Consider the following 21,891-nt stretch of genomic DNA (forward strand, 5'->3'; position numbering starts at 1 on the left):
AAATGAAGACAGCAAAGGTGAAGTGTCTGAGGATGGTTAAGATACAGAAGAAGAAAATACACACAATTACCTGACGCTGGAGCAAAACAATAAAGAGGGTGGATCGGAAAGTCTGCACCTCCTAATGCTCCTTTTGATTAGTCCTGCAGCTGTGAGGAGGACACACCTGCCAGTAACACCCTGCAATGAAAGGAGGAGAGACAGACACACACCAGCCTGCACACAGCTCTGTGGACAATAAATCTGAAACTGCTAAAGCCACATATGAATGAACTCTATTCCATAATACCCTCCTAACCCAGAAAAAAACTTGTGCTTTTTCTGCTTTCTGTTATTATAATTGACATCATTTAACTTAAAAAAAACCCTGAGTCAGTAAAAATCTTACAAATTTGAAGATAGTGACATTTTACGGGTATAGATTCAACAAACAACGTTTTGTGTTTAGGGAAACTTGTCCAGATCTCTTTTCCAAAGACATAAATCTGCATTCTGCATCAGTAAGGGTCGGGATCAAAGTGACGAAACTCGTAAGTGCAGTTCACCAAACTACGCATTAGTATTGTATTAGTTTAAAATTTGTGTTCATGGTTGGGTTTTAAATGCGTCCTCTGTTACATCCACCTTAGCATAGCAGAGAAGTTATTACATTTACCCAGCTACATTTACTTGAGTACATTTTTAGAAAAAACATAACTTTTACGAGTAGTTTTACTTTTTACTTATAAAATATTGCTGCTCCTACTTCAGTAAAATATCTGAGTGTTCTGCCTAAATGAAGAAATGACACATTTTAACACATTTGCTTGCAAACAATTCAAGCAATATAAAAACGTGGAGAACGTAACTCTCAGTTTCTCTCTCTTTCTCTACCTTGTCGGCCAAAAACTCATTGCAGAGTATGCAAACCACTTCGATGCCCTCATAACTGTCATCAGGGTCCACCGCTTCAAGATTTGACGATAAATAATGCTTCTTAGCTCTGTCACCTCTTCAGCTTCTTGCTTATGGCTCAAATCTTGCATTGCTCCTGGGCCATAAGTGCTGGTAATGGGCCAGCTGCGAGCCTCTCTTCAGGCCCCTGGTGAACAATTCACTGAAGTCTCGTTGCGACTCTGTGACACACCAGGATTTGATGAGGAATCTGCTTAAGAGAAAAGAAGTTATTCTAGTTTCAGCTGCCTTAAATATGCTCAAAAACTACGAATCTATTTGTGTGTCTGTGTGCTGTTTGCCATTACCATACAGTCGGTGACTGCCAGCAAAAGTATCTCAAGAACTTCGGACTCAAGAGTTTCTTGAGGATAATGTTGCTTCCTAAATAAGTTCCATCAGCTGTGTCTGAAAGGTTGTGCTCTGAAGCAGGTGCAGATGACAAATAGGTATGATAGATATTTATGCATTTTGTGTCTGCTGAACCACTTCCATGAAGGTTTCTGTTGTCAAAAGCTCAGCAGTTATTCTCGTTTCAGCAAAACATATGGTTAGACTTAAAGTCCCAGCAGACTGGGTATGTTTGTGATGGTAGGACAGATTGGGTTTTCCAAGTAGTTGCTATGGAAACTTGTTTTCCAAGAGAGAGCTGTGTAGATTTTGTGCAACCTCCGCACGTCATAAATATGCGCATATTATTTCTATTTTTATTTCTGTGCTGGGTGTAATCTTGGTGGAGATATTTATTGCTCTGTTCATAATCGCAGAGCAACTGTAGCCAGCCAACTGATGCGTATGCAGCATGCCCACCATCTGCGCGAGTTTAATCCACGGAGGGATTAATCTGGCGCGCTTCTGGTAATGTGAGTGGTTTCTAGCATGCATAACACTCTCAAATTGGTGAAACCAGTGTGTAATATCCCATATCCTCACCTGCCCCCCACTGAACCTCAAAATGAGATCATAATCACAGTAGAATAAAAATAAAAAGACAGTTTTCTGTCACACGACCTTCCAGCTATGATTCATTTCTTTACTTATAAAACTTAAATATTTAATTGCAGAGAATCTAGACCACCAATTATCAAACATAATTTTTTTTAAAACTCTCATATCTAATTGTCTATAATGATGTATGTAAGAGATCAATACCATAACAAGTCTGATATATGATCAAACTTTTGTCTGAAGGATGGATTCTTCCTCCCCAGTGAACGATCTTATAGAAACGAGGAGATTCTTTCTGTGTCTCATCTTCACGGTTCTGAAAAACGTTGTGTCTCCACTATGAGTCATTTCTGTTTTCCTATGAAAATCAAACCTAATGATCATCATTCACATCTGTCTTGGGTTTCATTGATACATTTGCAGATAAAAGCATCGAGCATAATGCTTTACTTCAAACAGAGAGTAGAAATTTACATTTGGAGGGAAAAAGTTATTTTTTTATTTTCTTAAAAGCACAATTTCTGAAGAGGCAAGGCTTCTCGACAGCAGTATTTATTTATTACTAATGAGGTTAAATTTATAACAATCTGATTCGGAAAAAAGAAACAATGTGGATCAAAGCTAACGCTGGTTCTGCAGTCAACCTTTATAGAGAAAATAGATGTTGTTTTTTCAAAAACAAACCCCTGATGATTAATTAATTAATCAACTAATAATCAACTTTTTTTATTATCAAAGTTTACAGGATACAAATGAGTTATGGTAACAAGCCATGACTTTAATATCAAAGGGAGAAATTGCTAATAGGTGTCACGTTTGTGCTTAGACCCAGATGCGGAAAGGACTTGGGAAGAAGAGTGGCAGTGACTAGATCGTAACAAAACACAGGAACTTTACAGATGTTGCATAATGAAAACAGAAGAACCCAGTAATGGCCCCTTCAGCAGCTCCACCGGGCCCAGATAGGGCAGCAGGGGGAAACCGTTCCCACTGCAGTCATTTGCAATCTGCTGCCACGCTTAATCGTCTCCATGGTGAACAGACTTGAGTCACGGCGTCCTTGTACGCTCTCACTGCTTTGCTTGTGTTGTCGTGGTTGTCAGCGGCGAGAGTGATTCTTCTGTCATGCAGTGTCATGGACCCAAACACAGAGAAACCGTCTGAGGAAGCAGTTTCTAATGCTGAAAGAGGCTTGAAGAGGGTTTCTTCTCAAAAGGTTTGATCATAACTAGCTTCATTGGGGAAACTGTAAAACTGAGATTTTTATATTTTTTTTCATGTACAGTGAGAGCTTGGTAATAAACACAGAGAAGGATACCCCCCCCCCCCCCCCCCCAACAAGCTCTCCTTAACAGGCATGAGAGAAATTAGCCGCCATCAGGGTCTTTATCTTGATTATAGAGTAAAACAGGGGAGAAAGAAGGAGGAGTGCTCTAAAGCTATTTGAGGGCGTTTTATAAAGCAACGACACCTCAGGCTGCGGTTGGGGCGTGCAAAGATAATTGGGCAGCGCTGGGAAAATGTTGGGAAGAATTAAGGCACCGTTTCCCTGCTGATTATTTAATAAAGCAGCACAGTAGCTGAGAACAGCACATTTTCACCGAAAAAATGATGCTAAGTAGGCGCCTCTTGCTTCACGGGATCGGCTGAAACTTATCAAGAAGCTGCGTGTAAACGCTCTTCTCTGTAATGATTCCTAGCAGATTGGCTATATGTTGCTGTCTCGCTTCCCATAATGCCGTCGCTGTTTACCTGTCCCGCTGCGTTCGCTGTCTTGATATCGCTCCTCCTCAGACAATCACTGTTTATTTTCCGGATTTATGATGCGGTGTCCTCCAGTATTTCATCACCTGCGCTATCCTCTGCACTCCTCTTTTGATTTATATTACCCCACAGGCCCCGCCGCGCACACCACAGCGCTTCGGTGTAGCTGAGCAGTAGCCCTCGGAGGTGATTTATGAGCAATGGCATTTCCGGTCAGAACATCTTAATTGAGCCCGGATATTGTTCAGTGCAGTCCTTGAGAAAAGGGATAAGGTAATGACGGGGGGGAAGAGAGCGACAAGACGATTTGGCCCGCACGCATCTCCCGAGAGGACGCGTTTCATTTTAAAAGGAAAAAGCACTCCGTGTACACTTTTTTTTTTTTTTTTTGCCAATGCGGTGGAGCTTCAAGATCATTTGACAGACCTCAAGCTGCAAACTGGCTTCTCTTCATTATTTTTGTGCAGCTCATAATCCACTGGTGGGTTGTTTGCCACAGAGGGAGCTCAGGTAAGCCTGAGTAAGCAGCACTTCGATCTGCCCTCCAACAGCCTCTGCCTGCCTCTTCTGGCTGGGCAGGAGCAGCTCTGCAGCCGGATCTGAAAGGTTTCGCTGACTGCACGCTGCACGCTATGAATGAGGTCTCCAAGCTGCATTGAACACAAACAGCAGCTGTGATGGCTGACAGCGGCTGTCTAAAGAGCTTTAATGGCGACGCGTACGTCGTCGTTGGACCTCGGTACTGGCGCCGCAGAGCAAAGAGCCGAGGGAGAGAAAACAACTGGCGCCGTAGAGCTGCCTAAGTAGACTCACAAATGGACTGGTTACCTGCTGCAGTCAGCATTATTGACTGACATCTGTCATTGCGGAGAATGCGAGAAGTTGGCGTGTGCTCCTGGAATAATGGGAACAGTGCAGCTTAAATGAATATGGGAACACCAGGCTCTTACTGAGTCTTGGAAAAAACGTTTTGCATATACCGCCAAAAATCTTAACGCGGTTTCTGGGGGATTTGACTTGACAGTCAAAACCCAAAGAGGGTGTCAAATAGTAAAAGTTATAGTACATGGCACTTTGTATTGGGTCCTCTTTAATGCTTGGGAGATTGTTTTGCTCCTTTAGCTACTTACAGGGCCAGTAGATATTTTTGTTACGGTTATTGCCTGATTCTCCCTTTTAATTCTTATTTTCCTTTTTTTAGAAAGAATGGAATAGAAAGAATGGAAATATACCAGAGAAACAAGAAGCTTTGAATTACAAATTACAAGTTTTTACTTTATATCTTCATGGGTTTTAATTGTACTCACTCATTAAAATTTAAGTGTAAGATTTTCCTACTACAATCGAGAAAAATAATGATTTTGTAGCTCTTCATATATCTTTCAGTGGGGGAGGGGGGCAGCAACAGAACAAGATAAAGAATTAAAAAGACAAAAAGTTTGACTGAATAAAAACACTCGTATAAAAATGAAATAATACATATTTTAAAACCTAACCGAATTTAAACCAACTTTTTATTGGACTTTATAAATTGTTTTCCAATATTTAATGCAAATAATTTTATCTTCCAATATTTATATCAGTTGTCTTGTGCCTTAAAATTTAATAGCCTACGTATTTCTTGCTTACACAGCCTTCAGGGTTTATGCCTAAAATAGAAAAAAAATCAATATTTCAGTGAAACAATCAGTCTTTTTTTTCTTTTGCAGCAATGTAAACTGCTATGCTGTAATTGTTATACAATTTGTTGTTCCTTCAAATTTTGGACATTTCTTTCAAAATAGCTCAACGTTTAAAGGGATAGTTAACAATTTTTGAGATGATGTTAATTAGTTATAAGCGGTTACTTTTTAATCTTCACATAGTTTCAGTCTGCAGTTGTTAAAAAAATACTGCAGACAAGACAAACTGCTTCAAGAATCCTGAACTATCCCCTTTAGGCCTTTAAAAGCAACTTTAAGTATTATTTGGAAGTTTGTTTTGCTCGCAGATCATAACAGACACTGGTAGGTCATAAAGCAGAGGGACTACTGTAGGATCTCGTTTTTTTTATGTTTCTTTTCTGAGTTTCAACTCCAGAGTTTTACAGGGGTTATAAAGCTGACTTTCACCCTCGTTTTGTCACTTCTGCGCTTCGTTGCGTTTAAAATATGCTCCCCTGGTAGTTTCCCCACACTTGACGTGGCAGAATAAGGCCAGATTGAGACCCTAAATGTGCTCCTAAGTCTCCTATTTTTGTCACTGTAGGCTCTGCAGGAATGTGTAGCGGGAATGTGGCTTTAACTTAGCAGAACGTCGCGCGGAAAGAAAAAAACCGGAGATGTAGCTGTTTCAGTTGTGGCATCAAATGTTAATTGACAGAACTTCAATTGGCAGACATAGCCCAAGAGGGGGGATGATGCAGAGAAAATGCTGTTTTTTTTTTTTTTTTTTTTTTTGCAGTCAGCTCAAGGAGCTGCTGAATATGTAGAGAACAACAGCATTTGATCGTTGATCCTTTTTTTAGACAACACTGTGGCACAATCAGGGGAATTCCTTTTTTCTTTCTCCCCCCTTACCCCCTGCGGAGAAATATGTGAATCACAAACATGCAAATGGAAGACTTTAAACATTCAAGGTGTCTTTAAATATTTTTCACTCTCTTCCTGTGAGCTCCTGAATATTTCTCTTGAGATGTCATTCATCTAAAATTAGAAGAGCGAGCAGAGCGCTGCGTTGGCTCCGGATATTTTTGTATACATGCAACAAGACCTGTCCCAGTAAACACTTCAGAAGAACGAGTTAAATTACATAATTTGAATTCTTTATGCCACATGTCAGCGCTGTCGGAAACCATCGCCTGCCTGCCGATGTGCGGAGTTTGGCTGCGTGGAAAAATCTAGGACATTCACACATTGATCTCAGATTTCAGTTTTCATTCGTGATCTAATTCTTCCTAAGCAACAGAAATAAACTTTATTTTAGTCATTTAGTCAAATATGTAACGCAGACGTATTCTTGCACAGGAAAAAGTACGTACACTTCTCACCCCTTAGTGTAACGCCTTCAGGCCCTGACTTTGGGGAAAGTTTCCCTTACTGATCACGTTCAACTCTAACATGTCGGAGGGATTTCAATTCACCTCATTATGAATGAGGTGAATTAACCCAGCCCAGGACTTCCCACTTCTTTATTTTTAGCACAGCGTCCAAGATTTTCCTCAAAGCCTCACACGGCAGAATTTGTGGTTCTACAGTGGAGAGCTGGATGGCTTCTGCTGCAGCAAAAACACGCCCAAACCATGACACGTCCACCTCAGTGCTTCATAGCTGGCTTGAGGGTTATTTCATCAAATTCTTTGTGCCACATTTATCTTCTGTCCTGATCTCCAAACGATTCAGTTTTAGACTCATCAGTCTTAATCTGTGTTGTCAAACTTCAGCATGGCCTTCATGATTTTCTCATGGAGCAAAGTTTTCCTTCCTGCATACATTCACCTTGTATTTCGACTTCAGAAATAGCCTTAACTTCAGTTGCTTACATCACTTACACAGTGACTTACAGTGTTTCTTTTAAAATACTTGCAGTCTGCTCTGAAGGTTAACTTGCTTGGATGGACAAGCCTGGGGATGCTCGCAATCACTTTGACTTTCCTCCACTTTTATACTGTTTTCCATGCAGTGAAATAGCTGATTTTAAACCCTCACAGATACAGAGACGCTTAAATCTTCATTCCGAAGCACCCAGATGGCTCATCTGATTTTAGATATTGTTCTGCACTGACGTGTTAACCTCCAGTCTAGGGTGTCCTAATTTTTTTCACGACATTCTTTCAGGTTGAAGAAATGGCAGCCCACTTTGTCTCAGGTTGAGGAGAAAAAGGATATATTTCTGCTAAGCCTTCTTTCATTAGTTGCTGTGTGCTGCTCATCGGCCTTCAGTCAGAGAGCTGAGGCTGATGAGCAGCGACGGTGAAGCTTTTCCATGGCAGATTTTCCGTTGCTTTGCGTCCTCAAGGAGGATGTCGTTAATCGACCGCCTATAAAGACTGCAGCGCCCGTGCCAGGACCTTAGGAAATTGATCTGAAAGGAAGGCAAAGTGCCCAAATGGATAAGTAAGTTCAGGTGGTTCTGTGCTGCGGGTCGTCATGATCGTGTGACTCGGGCTGCACAAAGCGCGGCTGCTCCGAGATGCTCTCAAAAAATTTGATATGTTGATCTAAATGAATCGATTTTCGGCACTGGTTGCAGCATTGGATGTCATCCAGGTGCAGAGAGACTCTGGGTTTGTTCCTGGACTGAGAGAGAAAAGGACAAGAGCTGCTTTTCAGAATCGACGCTGTAATTTAAGATTCTGCTCAAATATTTAGCCGGATTTTACTGTTTTACTTCACTGCTGCCTCACTGAACCGTACAATAATCACAATACTACAGGGAACTTTCAAATTATAAAAAATAGTGACAGTAATAACAGAATTAAGCTATAATTATAATCTGCATTTATATGTTTTTCTAATGCATACAAAAAACTTTTAAACTCACCTTTTCGACACAGTCGGAGACCTTCATTAAACTCAGTCTGTGTTAAAACACACTGGCTCTCAAAAGTGTACTCATCTTTTAAATAGCAGACTTCTGTGATGTGAAACCATAAATTGTCTTAAGACTTTTTCTGCACTTGATGTGACTAATATTCTGTCAAATCCAGCAGGAAAATGGAGAAATAAAGAAGCTGCAACAGTGGACAATGGTAACTTTGTTGCAGAACATTTTGATTCATTTTTCAGGAGGAGTCGGTCAGTGTCTTACATCTTGCCTCATCAGTATATGGGAGCTAAAACGTGCCAAAGTTCTGCAGTTCTATCAGTGAGGACATCTCTTGTCCACAGCCCTCTTCAGCCAACTTTATTAATTTTCTGTCAAATTTAATGCAGCTGTTCTCTCATGAAGCCAATTTGTCGCATGCTTGGACTCACTGTGTTGTAAAAGATATAAAAAAAAATTCACTTGATCTTTATCTTTCCTTCTGACCCCTAAAGTTTTAAAGATCTTCAGTTTTTTTTTTTTTTTTGCTGTTGTTAAACTTACATTTTAGTCTCATTGGACCAAAACACTTTCTCCCACAAGGTTTTTGGAAATCTTAGCCAAATCAAAATCCAAGAGGATTTCCAAACACCTGAGAAATAGTATTTAATTTTCAAGTTGGAAAACTAATAAAAAAGGACAAAGCTTTAATTTTTGCTTCTTTGTACAACTTTTGTTGTTCATGTCTTGTTATTCTGCTCGTAGTAGTTAGTCTGATCAACTATAACCTCAGACAGATTTTTTTTTTTTTATTTAATTTAATTGATATTATTTTATTTACTGTATAAAACCAGAAACCTTCCTCTCAGGTACGGACTGATTCGGTTTGCAGGCATGCCTCATAACAACAGGAATGCTGAATGTGCGCTGCGTTTTCTCTTAACACCAGATTATTGTTTTCTGCATCTAGAACAAAAAACCTCAAGCCCTGACACAGCTTCTTTTTCCTTGGAACTTGTGCTGGAGGACACTTGAGCCCCCACGAGAGAAGCAGGTCTTCATCTATCATCTCAGGAGCTGTTTTTGGGGTTGCAGTGATGCAGCGCCCAATCGGAGCTTCTCACGGATGCAATGTGGGAACACTGCAGGAGTCTGTTGGCTAAAAATAGTGCTCTCTGTGCGCAATGGTTTTTCTTCCTCTTTCCTTGAGGTCCTCTTGAGAGGATGAAGTGCATATTTAAAATGTCAACAAGAGCGGATCCATTTCGCTACTTAAGCGGAGTGAAGGGTTCGCTGGCGACTGGGCAGGGAGCCTGGATTAATGTTCAGACAAATTTCTCGCTTTGCAGAAAACACTGAAGTCATATTGAATTAAAAGTGCATTTCAACAATGTGTGCTTTCATATTTTTTGATTAGCTGCTGAGCACACGCCTGATAATTAAGCACTTGCACTAAGCAGGCATTAAGAAATGCATGTGTGAGCAGGAAAATATAACGTGTTTTGGTGAAAACTATACCGCTGTCTGGGCGAAAGAAACCAGAGTGTGTGGCAGCGACACCAAAAAAGACAATTTTATCCATGACAAAAAAATAAAAATAAAAAATAGTATAGCAACCAACGGATTATCCTGCATCATCAAGTTCAGACGCAGGCAGAAATTTCACAGCTGGCAGGTCCCTCCATGCGTGCTGTCAAAATGCCTCCGCAGAGGCACAAAGAAATAAAAGAGACGGAGTTCTGGAAACAGAGCTAAGAAAACTTCACATGCAGAAAAAGAAAGGCTGAAATGTCCAGCAGTGCCATTAGCCGGAGCAGAGATCTGAACGGAGACAGCAGGTGCTGTGGGCTGATGAGCAAAAAAATAAATAAATAAATAAAATTACAATATTTGAATCTGATAGAAAGCAATCCACGGCGGAGAGGCTGAAGGAGCTGTGAAAAAATGATGGGAATGGAGGTGGCAGTTTCACACAGACATGTTTCTGGTTTCCAACAAATGGAGCGGGGCGCTGGGTCTTCAGATCTCAGAAGCACAAGCTGATACTTGTCTGTCAAGCTGCAAATGATTGGTCATCGTTCTGCAGTGGTACAAGGACTGAAATGTAAAGTGGGAGTGGTGGAAAGCAATTTTCTGACATGCGGAGCGGTACATCTTGAGATGATGGAGTCAGTCTGACATTAAACACACAGAAAAATTAGATTCGTCCACATTAGTTTCATTTTTGCCTTTTCGTTTTTTTTTTTACTTTTCACGTCCAGCACTGGTTATTTCACATTCGCTGTCATATCTAAGCAAATAAATCTCTTCCGCAGAAATACAACCACTTTAAACGGGTTTATTCTAATTTAACTTTTTGTCACACACTTGTCAGGTCGCATTCTGGTCCTTCTGAAATGTGAGAGATTATAGATAATGATCAAATCAAAATAACTCGGAGTACTCACCTGCTGACAGACGTTAGTACTAAGTTCAAAGGTCACAGATGGCTATATTTCATATCCTGAAAAGTCAGGCTATGACAAAAATATTCACATCTCTGGCAAATCTGGATGAACAATCCTTTCATTCAGTCAACATATTAATTTAGACTGGAGGCAATTAATTTCTGTCCTTGACAGGACTAGTAAGACATCTGACTTTAATCTAGTAGAAAATCTGTAGAGCAAGCTAAAAAATCAGACTTTGAGATAATCACCAAACAATAAATCCTCAAAACATCAGTGGAAACATTCAAAAAGCCAGACAGCAATTATAAGAAGGGCTTGGGAATGTGCAAATAAAGATTTTTACATCTGTTGTTGAGAAGGCTGTAAATCCTTCCAACGTGCCCCATAAGAAACAAAGTCCTCGGTTAATTGAAAATAAATTTAGATCTGAATCTTTCAGGGGTATAAATAATTGTGGGAATAAACAAAGCATGAAATTGCATAGTCAGCATCTATTGAATGGTTGTGACAAAGCAAAACATGAAGGGATCATAAACCGTCCTGCAACTTACAAGACTCTCTTAGTGGCAGAAACGACTGCTTTTCTGACTTCCAGTAGCCAATAGCTGTGCTGCAGATCCAACTTCAGGTTGTTTTTAAACAGAAACAACATCAAAATAACTTTTGATGCCATGGCTGGTGAAGAATTTAGTCGCTAAAACCTGTAGCCATCGCACCTCATCTCAGATTTCTGTACTGGTGCAAATCTTAATAAAACCGCTTTCACAGAGACCAAGAAGGTTCACATTTTTTACATAGAATTCTAACCCATTTATTTCGTCTTTTAGCACATTTACAGTCAGCGAACCCACCAATCCCGCTGCCATTTGCTCTACCTACACAAAGTCTTCTCACCAGTACATAACGACAACATCAGACAAAAAGTAATACAAACAGATCAAGGCAGTGCTTCCCTCAGTACATTAGTCTCGCCCACCAACACTCTTTTTCACCCATCAGACAAAAAACAGTGAATTGAGATTTTGTTTGATATTGCATAATTATGCTAAGGGTGAGATGACATGCAGTGCTGTTGCCGAAGCATACTTAATATGTTTGTGTGTGTGTGAGAGAGAGAGAGAGAGAGAGAGAGAGAGAGAGAGAGAGAAAGAGACAGAGAGAGAGAGAGAGAGAGCTCGGTGAAATATAGAGATAATGCGTTGCTAGCTCACAGCACCATCTGGGTACATCCGCTTTAAAAAGCAGCCATTGTGGGCGACTGCACATGCAGAATGTGGTAGGTCGGTGAACAGAAACGATGTTTCCCCTGAGGTCGCTTGTTGTCAGTGATGCTATGACCTGGTGTATACCTTTCGTTCTCGTCTCCTCACGGAGAGAGCAGGACGTTTCGTATTAAGTCTCAGTCTGATTTACACGTGTGCATGTCATTCACAACACTGTGCAAAGGTTACGGATAAATAAATCGCGCTGCTTCGTATTTTTTTTGTGTGTGTGTGCTTTGCAATCCATCCTGGCAGGACAGTCATATTCTCTGGTACAATATGTGCCTCAGAGTGCGCAGTGCATCGATAATGCTTTGTAATACTCTTTACTGGCGGTGATATGACACTATAGCACCATCTCGCTGTCTTTACTTCCCCCTTTCCCGCTCATTTTTTAGAGTCTGTACTTTCTTAGGAGCTCGGATTGCCACATGTACTTCCTCTCCGGGAAGTGATCGGGAATCCTAATGCGCCGGAAGTCCTGAATGCATTTCTGCAGCTCCTGCTCCGGAGTCATCTTCTCTTTGTGTGCTTTCCTCTTGGCGGCGTCACGCTCCCGCACGCCGAAGGTCCTCACGCGCAGCATGTCCGTCTTGCGGCGCATCTCGGCCTGCTGCTGCAGCATGAGGGCCGGGCCTTTGGGCACAGGTCGGTCCAGGGTCTGGATTTTGGACTGACGGCTGACGGGCGCGTGTATCACGGTTCCCTGTGGGGTGCTGGCCTCCGACTGGGTCTCGGAGCAGGACGTGGAGAGGTCATTGAAGGAGGTGCCGCTCTCGCCCTCGCGCTCACTTTTGTGGCTCTTGCAGCAGCAGTCACAGTGAGAGGACGACCACCGCGATGGCCCGCCTAGGACAAAGCACGCAAAGACATTGGTTCGTTTAATTGCTGGCAAATTGAAGCCATTTCACATTTTGAGGCTTTACAAGCACAATTTCTAATGCATTTTATTGTTATTTTAGGTGATAGACCAACACAAAGTAAGTCAGTAGAAAATATATAAAAGGCTGGACGATTAAACTGCAAATCTATCAAGATTTAGTCATCTACCTAAACCTGGAGGAGCTGTAAAGAGTCAGGAGAACCACTGACTCCACATGTCTGTCTGCTATGAATATGTGACAAAACAGAAAGGCGTGAAAGATCCTGTTTGCAATCAGCTGCATGTCAGGTAGTGGGCTGTCTGCTACTTGATTCAGGTGTGTTGGAGAAACGATTCATTGACATGTTGAAGGACATCTCAAGGACTTGACTTGGGCATCCCTGATTTAGACCACAGCCTATTTGGTATAAATAAATGTTTTGCAAACTGCTAGTCTTGGCCGGGATTCTCTTGCAAAAGAGATTTTTAATCTCAGTGGGATTTTCCTAGAGATACAAAGGTTAATAATAAGCAATGAGTTTGTCTCAAAGTTCAGACCTACATAGATCCAACTCAGAATCCCTTCGACTGCAATGAAAATCTGGCACAAAAGTCAACACATCCTTCAAGACTGGCAGCTGTAATTGCATCAAATAAATACAGACTGTTTTGGTGTTGATTCTCCACAATGCAGAGCAAACTTCTCCAATTTTGAAATGATTAAATTAGTATTTTCTTTCTACTTCACAGTTATGCGCTTTTCTCGTCCGTCTGTGACACCGAATGGAAATATAGTTAATTTAAATTTGAAGTTTCAATGTACAAAACGAAAATGCCAAAGGCTTCATCTGATATTTGTGGAACAATGTCAGATGATTGTATGTGCAGATATTTAAGGGGTGCAGCAGTTTGAACATCTGATTTCTCGTGTGATATTCAGTGTTTAATCCAAAAAAGAAAAAGAAAAAGCTAGTGAGCTGTGCATGTTGCTCTCTGTGATAAGTCGACCCCCCCAGAGCTCAAACAGCTCACCACGGCTTGCTGAAAGACCTTTCCCATTTCCCACGGCAAACCTCGCCTCAAACCCAACGCAATCTGCTCATACCTTGACAGTTTCTAATTAGACCTGTAGCCGCACCGCCAAGACGGAGGCACGCTAGCTTTGTTTCGGATCAGTTAGTCACATGAGCCAAAAGTGATGTGGTTTCTACCTTTAGGGAGGCGCAGAGGTAAATTTAAAATAATAATAATAATAATAATAATAATAATAAAAACAGGCCAGCAACCTGCAGGGTAGAGAGAAAGCGAATGCATTCGGCAGTTGAACCTGAGGGTCTCCTGGTCTCTTTGAGTTTGGATAAATCGGCACAAGCAGAAGATTCCAGCTGCATTTTTTCCTCTCTCTTTTCTTGTACATTCCTTTCGTTTCATCTCACATCCTCCTACACAGCTAATTGCGAGGCAGAAATACTGTACAGTACAGTGCTGCCTGCTGGCTCGAGAAGTGCTAGAGTAAAGTCACTGGCACCGTCTTTTTTTTCCCCCAAAATAACCGAGATCGCTTAGATCCGCTTGCAGCCAGAGATGTGCTGTGGAAGTAGTAGAACTGCTAACTGTATGTAAACAGAAAACACAAACTCTGAAGACCTCTTAATAGCTTTTTTTTTTTTTCTTCCTAATGGGATGATGCAAACTCGATAGCAGGGACATCTCAGGGGTGGAACAATGATTCGTCCATTGCCTCCCTCCAGCACATGCACCAATTTAAAACAGGCAGAGTTCAAGGGGGATTTTAACCTCTCTGCGCGGACTATAATAACGACCTTATCTCTGCTGCGATGATTGCATTGAGCTGATATAGTTGGAGAGTCGCTAACAGCTTTTTAATGGCTAATCCATGAGTAAAGAGGCCAATCAGCGCACCAATTTCCCCCCGCAGAAAATGAATCTGGCTGAATCCGGCAGCAGACGAGCAGCGCAAATGGGAAATGGATGCAGGCGCTTCAGTAAAGGAGGATCAGGAGCAGGAGGAGGCGGAGGCAGAGCATTGTTTCTAAATGGATGGATGCTGTAGTCCAGAGGGGCAGCCCGATTAGGAAACGAGCCAACACCCAATAATAGCAACTGAAAAAATTTCCAGGCCATGCAAGAGAGTGAGTAATTAGCAAGGCGGTGAGAGAAAAGTACCTGGAGGTCTTATTTTAGTGATGGAAAATCACATATTAAAACACAAAGTTTTGTGTTATGTAATTTCAGCTGGGGCAAAAAAAAAAAAAAAAAACTAGTCCCAAGAGCAATCACTTTGGCTGTAATCTCAGATCTTAATGAGATTTTTACAGCTATTAGGGGCTTTTTTTCTGCAAGTTATTGTTAGGAAAAACCAAATGAGGCAATTTTTTTATAAGATCTGACATCTCTTTTTGTCCCTGCAATCATCAGCAATCAGAGGCGCTTAGCAGCTGCCAAACACCCTGAATATTCAAACGAGTGATTTCAAAACAAGAAACGAGAAGAGCTGGTAAGTAGAGAGCAAACTGCATTTCAGTCGCCGCTTCCTGTATTTTTAAGGAAGACCAAGTGATTGTGACATTTAAATAAGTAATACATTTAAGTAAAGCTTTTATTGCTGGTCCAGATGGCAACAAGAAGAACTTAAAGAGCTTCAAATCAGAACATCAGCAGAACCAAAATAATGGAAAAAAAGCAAATACGGATATGATACAAATAAATCCGGTTTTGCTTTTGAAAAGCATGCCAACAAAAATCTGACACAAATCATTTCCAGTGAAGGGTTAAATAAAACAAATATTTCTTTCTCTCGGAACAGTCATGGAGTCTTGACAAAAGTTCAGTCTGGAAGACTCTAGTCGCACCTGCCTCATCAATCAGCGCCCGCCTCTCTGCAACCTGGACCTATCGGCGCGGACCAAGCCTCGCTCCAGCCAATCATCGTTTGGGCTTCAGTTCAAAAGGACCTTCACCCATAGCCTCCTCTGCTCACCAGCTGCGATCAACCCACCTCCACCCCATCTCCACCCGGCTCTCAGGCCTCATCTTCCTCCGACCGCCAGTACAGGCCCCGGGGGTCTACATTCCTATGCTGCATCAGGAATGTTCATCGAGCTCATCGAAGTCCAGCTCGATGTCCCCGGCCGGGGCCTGAACGCCAAAGGACTTTTTATTTTCATGTTCATTTTGTCATTAAACTCTTTTAATCGCCTTCTTTCTCCATTTGAGTCTCTCCAGATTGAAATAGCAAAACCCTTAAAATAATAAAGAAATCAGTAGATCATTGATATTCTGAAGGTTATTCCACAGAAAAATGTTTTACCGACTGAAAACATTTACCTATATTTCTTTTATTTAGACCAACTAAATAATGAAGCAACACAAGCTAAAAAAAAAAAAAAAAAACTTTTTAGAATTACAAGGTACTTCTCTGATTTAAAGAGATACATCCAAAAAGTACAAAGCCTGAGAGCCTTCGTTTATTACAAAGGGAATAAGCTTTTGCAGCGTCCACTTGCAAATGTTGAGTTTGACCTCCGTTTCTTGCAGTGATTCTCTGTAGCATAGATATAACTAAGTGTTAATATTCCTCAGACTGTAGATTCCTCAACTGCACATCCATGATGTTGATGCCCCCTTACACCACCTCCCAAAGGTGCTCTACTTTATTAAGATCTGGTGACTGGAAGCCGCTAAGGCAATTGGTTTCATGCTTTCCTGTTGTTTACACCAAATCCTGACCCAACGAACTGAAGGCTGCAGCTCAAACTGAGGAGAGGCAACCACTGTCCGATTTATTATCGGCCAATACTGGTGAGCCTGTGCGAATCTTAGCCTCAGTTTCCCATTCACAGCTGAAAGAAATTGCCCACAGAGTGGTTTTCACTCCTGTAGTTTATATTCTTCAAAGTTCACAATTTTGTGCATTTACAGGTGATATTTTGTTGATATGCTGCTACTTTCTTTTTTTTTTTAAATCATTGTGGAAGCAGTCCTCCCATTGACACATTGTATCCCCAAGGTTCAACAACACAACTGCTGCTCTGTGGATGTTTTCTGTTTTTATTCACCATCGTCTTTAAATAAGAGAAATATTTATACCTGAAAATCCCAATAAATCATCAGATTCTGAAATGCAAGGTGGTATTTTCTTTTTTTTAAGATAACACACCAGGTTATCCCTGAGTGGAAAAAAAATATTGTCAGTGGTTTGTATTTCTACTTTACAGAATCAAAAGCTTTAGCCAAAGAATGCTGTTTATTTTTTAATGACTTCACGATAACGTTCGTAGCCACCATTGCTGATGTAAATCTAAAACCCAAGGAAGAAGAAGAAGAATATAGGAAGGTTTATAATATCCAACTTGAATAAATAAATCCCAAAACATCCAGAATTTGAATCCGTGGCTGAATAAAAGATGAAGAGTTGCATTCTTCTCTTTAAACAAGTGGGTGTGTTCACTTTACTATCTTTTCAGGGAAGCTATTGATTGAAATGTGTTTTTCTCAGCTCCGTGCAGCCTGTCTGAGAGATCTGATTTCCTCCACATTAACAGACCCAGGCTGGTTCCGAAACCAGACTGAGGCTGTGTGTCTGAACTCCTTATAAATAACACAGAGATGGAGTTGAGCTCAGCACAGAGCATGTCTCACGGGGTATCCCCCATCCCCTCCGCCCTCCCGACTCCCTCCACTCAACAATGACAGCGGCGATGTTTGTCCTCGTCATGCCCGAGAGAGATCAGTTTTGTGGAGATGTGAGTGCTTGTAGATTTTAGAGGCTCTAATTGGCAGAAAAGTAGGACATGACGTGGACTGAAGGCAGAGTTCTCTGACAAATTCAGATGTAAAATGTCACTGAGTTTATTTCCCACCGTCCATTTTTCTATATAATTTGAGCTTCTTAACTGACTCATTAAAGGCACCTCTGCACAGCATTTTGACAATTGTTGAGAAAATAAATTTAAAATAAGCTAGTTTTAAAACTAAGCATGTCTTGATTCAAATGGCCTAAATTGTGGTTTTAAATCAGTGACTTATTCTGGCCTATTGACCTTTATTTTACCTATAGTTCCAGCAGATGGTTTGCTGGGATCGTTTGAATTGCCTTTTGTCTGTGAGAAAACAATACAGTGGAAGTTCCAGCTTTTCACGCTCATCTGTGAGAGTCTGTAAACACGGCAGGGGTTTTAGGCTTCAGATAGAGGGTCAGAGATAGCTCCTGGTTGGAGGAGCAAAGATACGCCTTATTTGAATAAATTAAATACAAGAGGATAAAACTTTCCACACAGAAGTAACAAATCAGATTTGCTCTTGCAATTCTCCAAAGATGTCTTTGCACGTCTTTGCTTTTCTTTCTTTCTTTCCTTCTTTATGTCAGGTAAATGAATGTATGTCTCCGTCGTTCTGCAGTTTCTGGTGTAAGTTTGTGCATTGTCTTACTTCTAAGTTTATGCATTGTCTTATATTGGATTAAACTCTGTAATTCTTTGACGTCAACACACATTGTTGTTTTCCTTGTGGCTACACGTGGCCTGCCGAGAGGACCTGGGATCTAAGGAAGAGAGAGAGCCAACTTTTTTCCAAAGTTAACTATTTTAGAATTTCTTCCTTAACACAATCTTAGAGGGACTTTTAACACTTGAAGCTGAAACCAGATATTTACATACATAAACTGTGCAAAAACATGCATAAACTATTAATTCTCACTGTCTGACATTAAATCATACAGTCTTCAGTTAGGAATACTAACATTTTGTCTCTAGAATTATTAGAGATAATATTTGAGAATACATTTCTTTTTTTTTTTCCAAATTGAGAAGTTGACATTAAATTACTGTGCCTTTCATCTATTTGGGAAAGACTAGACGGTGATGCAAAAGCTTTGTACGGTTTTGATGAAGAACATTTGAGATAATTGGAGGCACACCTGCGGATACATTTCAAGGAAAATTTGGAAAATTTTAAATAAATCAGTCAAGGCAATCAAGAAGGGATTTGAGAGTCTGTAAAAGTGTTTGGACACAATTTCAATCTGCCGATGGAAATTCATAATTTTACATCCCAAAGATAAACAAAACCAGAAAACTTTGTGAAGATGTTTTTTGAAACTGGTAGATGAGCGTCATTATTACTGGTTAAATGAGTCCTGTGTCCTCATGGGCCGAATGACACTCAGTCACGAAGAGGCCATTACTCCAATATCAACATAAAAAGCGAAGACACAGTTTACAAAGACTCTCTTTTTATGGAGACATGCGCTGTGGTCTGACAAAACTAAAATTTTAGTGTAAGACAATAAAGAATACTATTATATTTGGTGTGAATAGGGAGGGGTGTCATGAAACGGTATTAGTTGAGTGGTGAGGTAGACGCAGTAGACCCAGGTAAGTAGAATGAAATGATGATTTAATGATGAAGAGTACAAAAATGCAGGCAGCACAGGAGAGTACAGGCAAGGAGCTCAGAATCTGGTAGCACTGGTGGTAAACAGTAGGCACAAATGGGAACAACAACAGAATAGATGGTGGACAAGACGAGGACTCGACAAGAAACAAGGATCACAGGGAGACAATCAGGGGAAACAAGGAACATGTTTAACTAATCAAGGGGTAGACAGGACAAAAACAGAGAATCAATTGACACAGAAACCAAAATAAACAGAAAAAAACCAAATCCTGACAGGAAGCTTGTAAACCTGTAAAGAATAAGAACAGTAAGGATATTATTATTATTTTTTTTTTTTGCTGCAGCAGGGGCTCATACACAAAATAAACGAATAAAGAACATTATGCAGAAATATTGAAGCAGTTCCTCAAGGCGTCTGCCAGAAAACTGAAACTTAGACGATGACCCAAAGCATACTGTGAGTTAAAAAGTGGCTTGAGGGAATTCAAGTTATTGTTTTGGTTTGGTCACCACTTGTTCTCGGTCTAATAGAAATGTTGTTGGCAGCGATGCGAAGCTGTGTAGGAAAGATGACCTAAAAAACGTACTCTTGTCAGGAGGAATGGGCCAAAGTTTCAGTAAACTATTGTTCTGGAAGGATAATCAGAGTTTAAAGGCAATGTATGTACACGTCAAAGGAAGCTTAAATATATTCATATTCTGACATTTACTAAATATGTTTGATAAACTGAATTGACCTAAAACATTAAGCATTTAGTCTGACTTATTGTCTGACAGGGAGAAAGAAGAGCTATGCTTATTTTAGAAAGTGAACATCATAGTTTCAGCCGTAAGGTTTTACTTTGTCATAGACTCAAGTGACCCAAAGCTGCCTCCTTCCTAAATATGATTTCAGATGAAGTGTGAACTGTAACCTGAGTCAAAATTCATGAGAATAACTTTTAAATAATAATAAAAAAGGAGCGTTTTACATCTACGCTGTCTGAGTGTAACAAAAAAACAACATCTAAGTGGCATGTCTTTTCATTACTGTCTGTTTGCCTGTAACTCAGCCTAACCCAGTGAGACTGAGCAGTTTGAATTATCTTGAAGTGCTTCAGGTGCTGCCTGGCCCAGGTGCAATATCATTTTCTGGCCAAGACTTTGTGAAATAAACAAAACACAGCGAATGCTCCTGACCTTATTTGGAGAGTGGGGAGGGGGGAGTAATCTACATGTGCAATACATCAAGGCTAAATGCAAGTTGACTGAAAATACATGCAGCCTGTCAGCGAGTACATTCTGATGCTGCTGACCAAATATTCCTTAATCTTCCTCCGCCTCGAGGGAAGAATAGCTTACATGCTTGTTAACTCACAAATGAGGCCAGTGTGCCCTTGCAGCACAAAAAGGGCTTGTCTTGCAAATGCAGCGACTGTCCCTACAGCGGGAGGGAAATCCATTTTACAGAGACTCGCTTCATCACCCGATGTCCAGCCTGACTGATGACTACAGCTGTTTCCATGCCATGCAAAATAATGTGTTTCTGAATTTGCCAATAATGATTACTTCCATGAAGAGCTTCAATGTGGACGGAGCTGGGGGTCAGGAGGGGGGGAATTAAGTAAAGTGTTGTGGTGTGCCCCCGTGAAAATCACACGATCTAACTCAAGGTTACCAGTCTTGTACGCTCCAGGGCGCGTCTTGCGTTGGCTGATACCCGCGAGGAGAGTGACAGCTCCACCGGCTGAGTATTAATGACACGCGAACGTTGTCAAGAGGGTGCCGATCTGACGAGTGTCACCCTGACCGAGAGACGAAGCGTCCATATCAGCCTCTCTCTCTCCTGACCCTGAGCCACACCTCTCCTCTGCACAAGGCCTGATTAAGATGGAAAGAAAGGTGTTCTTATCATCTTCTAAATTATGCCTCAAGAGGATCGTCCGGAGAGAAGGAGTAATCGTTCTCCTTAGAGCCGTCGTTATAGGGAAACGTCTATATTACACTGCCCAACAATAGTATTTACCTCAGGAAGCACAAAACTTTAGGGAATAGACAAACACAAAGTAGGGCTGGACAATAAATCTGTAATATCATGCAGTAGACACACATAAGTAGATAATACGTCTGAAAGAATATTCAATAATTTCACTGAACTCAGATCCAGCATTCTGGTTGATGTAGCGAGAGGAAAGTGCTTCAGCCACCAAGAAAGGTGGCTAGCGTCACCTAGCTCACTCTCTCTCCCGTCACCTAGCAACGTCTTGTTGAGCAATTTTCACAGCAGTAGTTTAAGGTTTTGCCACCATTAATAAAACTTTCATTTTAAGGCCTCGGATATGTTTGTTAGAGCACATTAGAGAACAAACAGCATCACGAAGACCGGGGAGCGCAGTACAAAGATCAGAGATACTGCTGCGAAGAAATTTAAATGTTCAGTCGGTCATGTGAAATGGGTAAGAGTACGGTTCAACTGCAAGAACTACCAAGCTACGGCCATCCACCTCAGCTTGACAGGCATGTTGTAGGACTAAATATAGTTGAGAATTTGTGGCAAGACGTGTTCTCTGTACATTCTGGAGACATTTTAATACAGCAATGCATCTTATTTAAAAAGAGGGCGCTGCTTAGCAGAATCGACAGAAAAAAATAATGATGGTGGCAATTTCAGTCTTTTGATATTAAAATCTGGTAGCTTCTGCTCACTATTGAGAGCCGAAGCAATAGTGAGCTTCTATTGCTTGAGAAGAATCAGTAAAACAGTTATCTAGGT

At 40.9% G+C, this 21,891-nt stretch overlaps 1 protein-coding gene and 1 long non-coding RNA gene across 2 annotated transcripts in view; one reads left to right on the top strand and one right to left on the bottom strand.

The window, feature by feature from the left end:
- Nucleotides 1-12,088: 12,088 nt before the first annotated feature.
- The window catches only part of LOC106937139 (BTB/POZ domain-containing protein KCTD16-like), a 21,865-nt gene continuing 12,062 nt past the window's right edge, over nucleotides 12,089-21,891 (bottom strand). The window contains exon 2 of the mRNA XM_015018492.1: nucleotides 12,089-12,709. Within this exon, the coding sequence (XP_014873978.1) occupies nucleotides 12,255-12,709 (455 nt within the window). The 3' untranslated portion in view covers nucleotides 12,089-12,254. The remainder of the gene's footprint in view (nucleotides 12,710-21,891) is intronic.
- The window catches only part of LOC106937140 (uncharacterized), a 5,285-nt gene continuing 5,253 nt past the window's right edge, over nucleotides 21,860-21,891 (top strand). Inside the window, exon 1 of the long non-coding RNA XR_001422326.1 lies at nucleotides 21,860-21,889. This is a non-coding gene — a long non-coding RNA (uncharacterized LOC106937140). The remainder of the gene's footprint in view (nucleotides 21,890-21,891) is intronic.

Source organism: Poecilia latipinna, unplaced genomic scaffold, assembly GCF_001443285.1.
Source record: "Poecilia latipinna isolate Pla-1442-1.1 unplaced genomic scaffold, P_latipinna-1.0 Scaffold2284, whole genome shotgun sequence".
NCBI classification, from domain to species: Eukaryota; Metazoa; Chordata; class Actinopteri; order Cyprinodontiformes; family Poeciliidae; genus Poecilia; species Poecilia latipinna.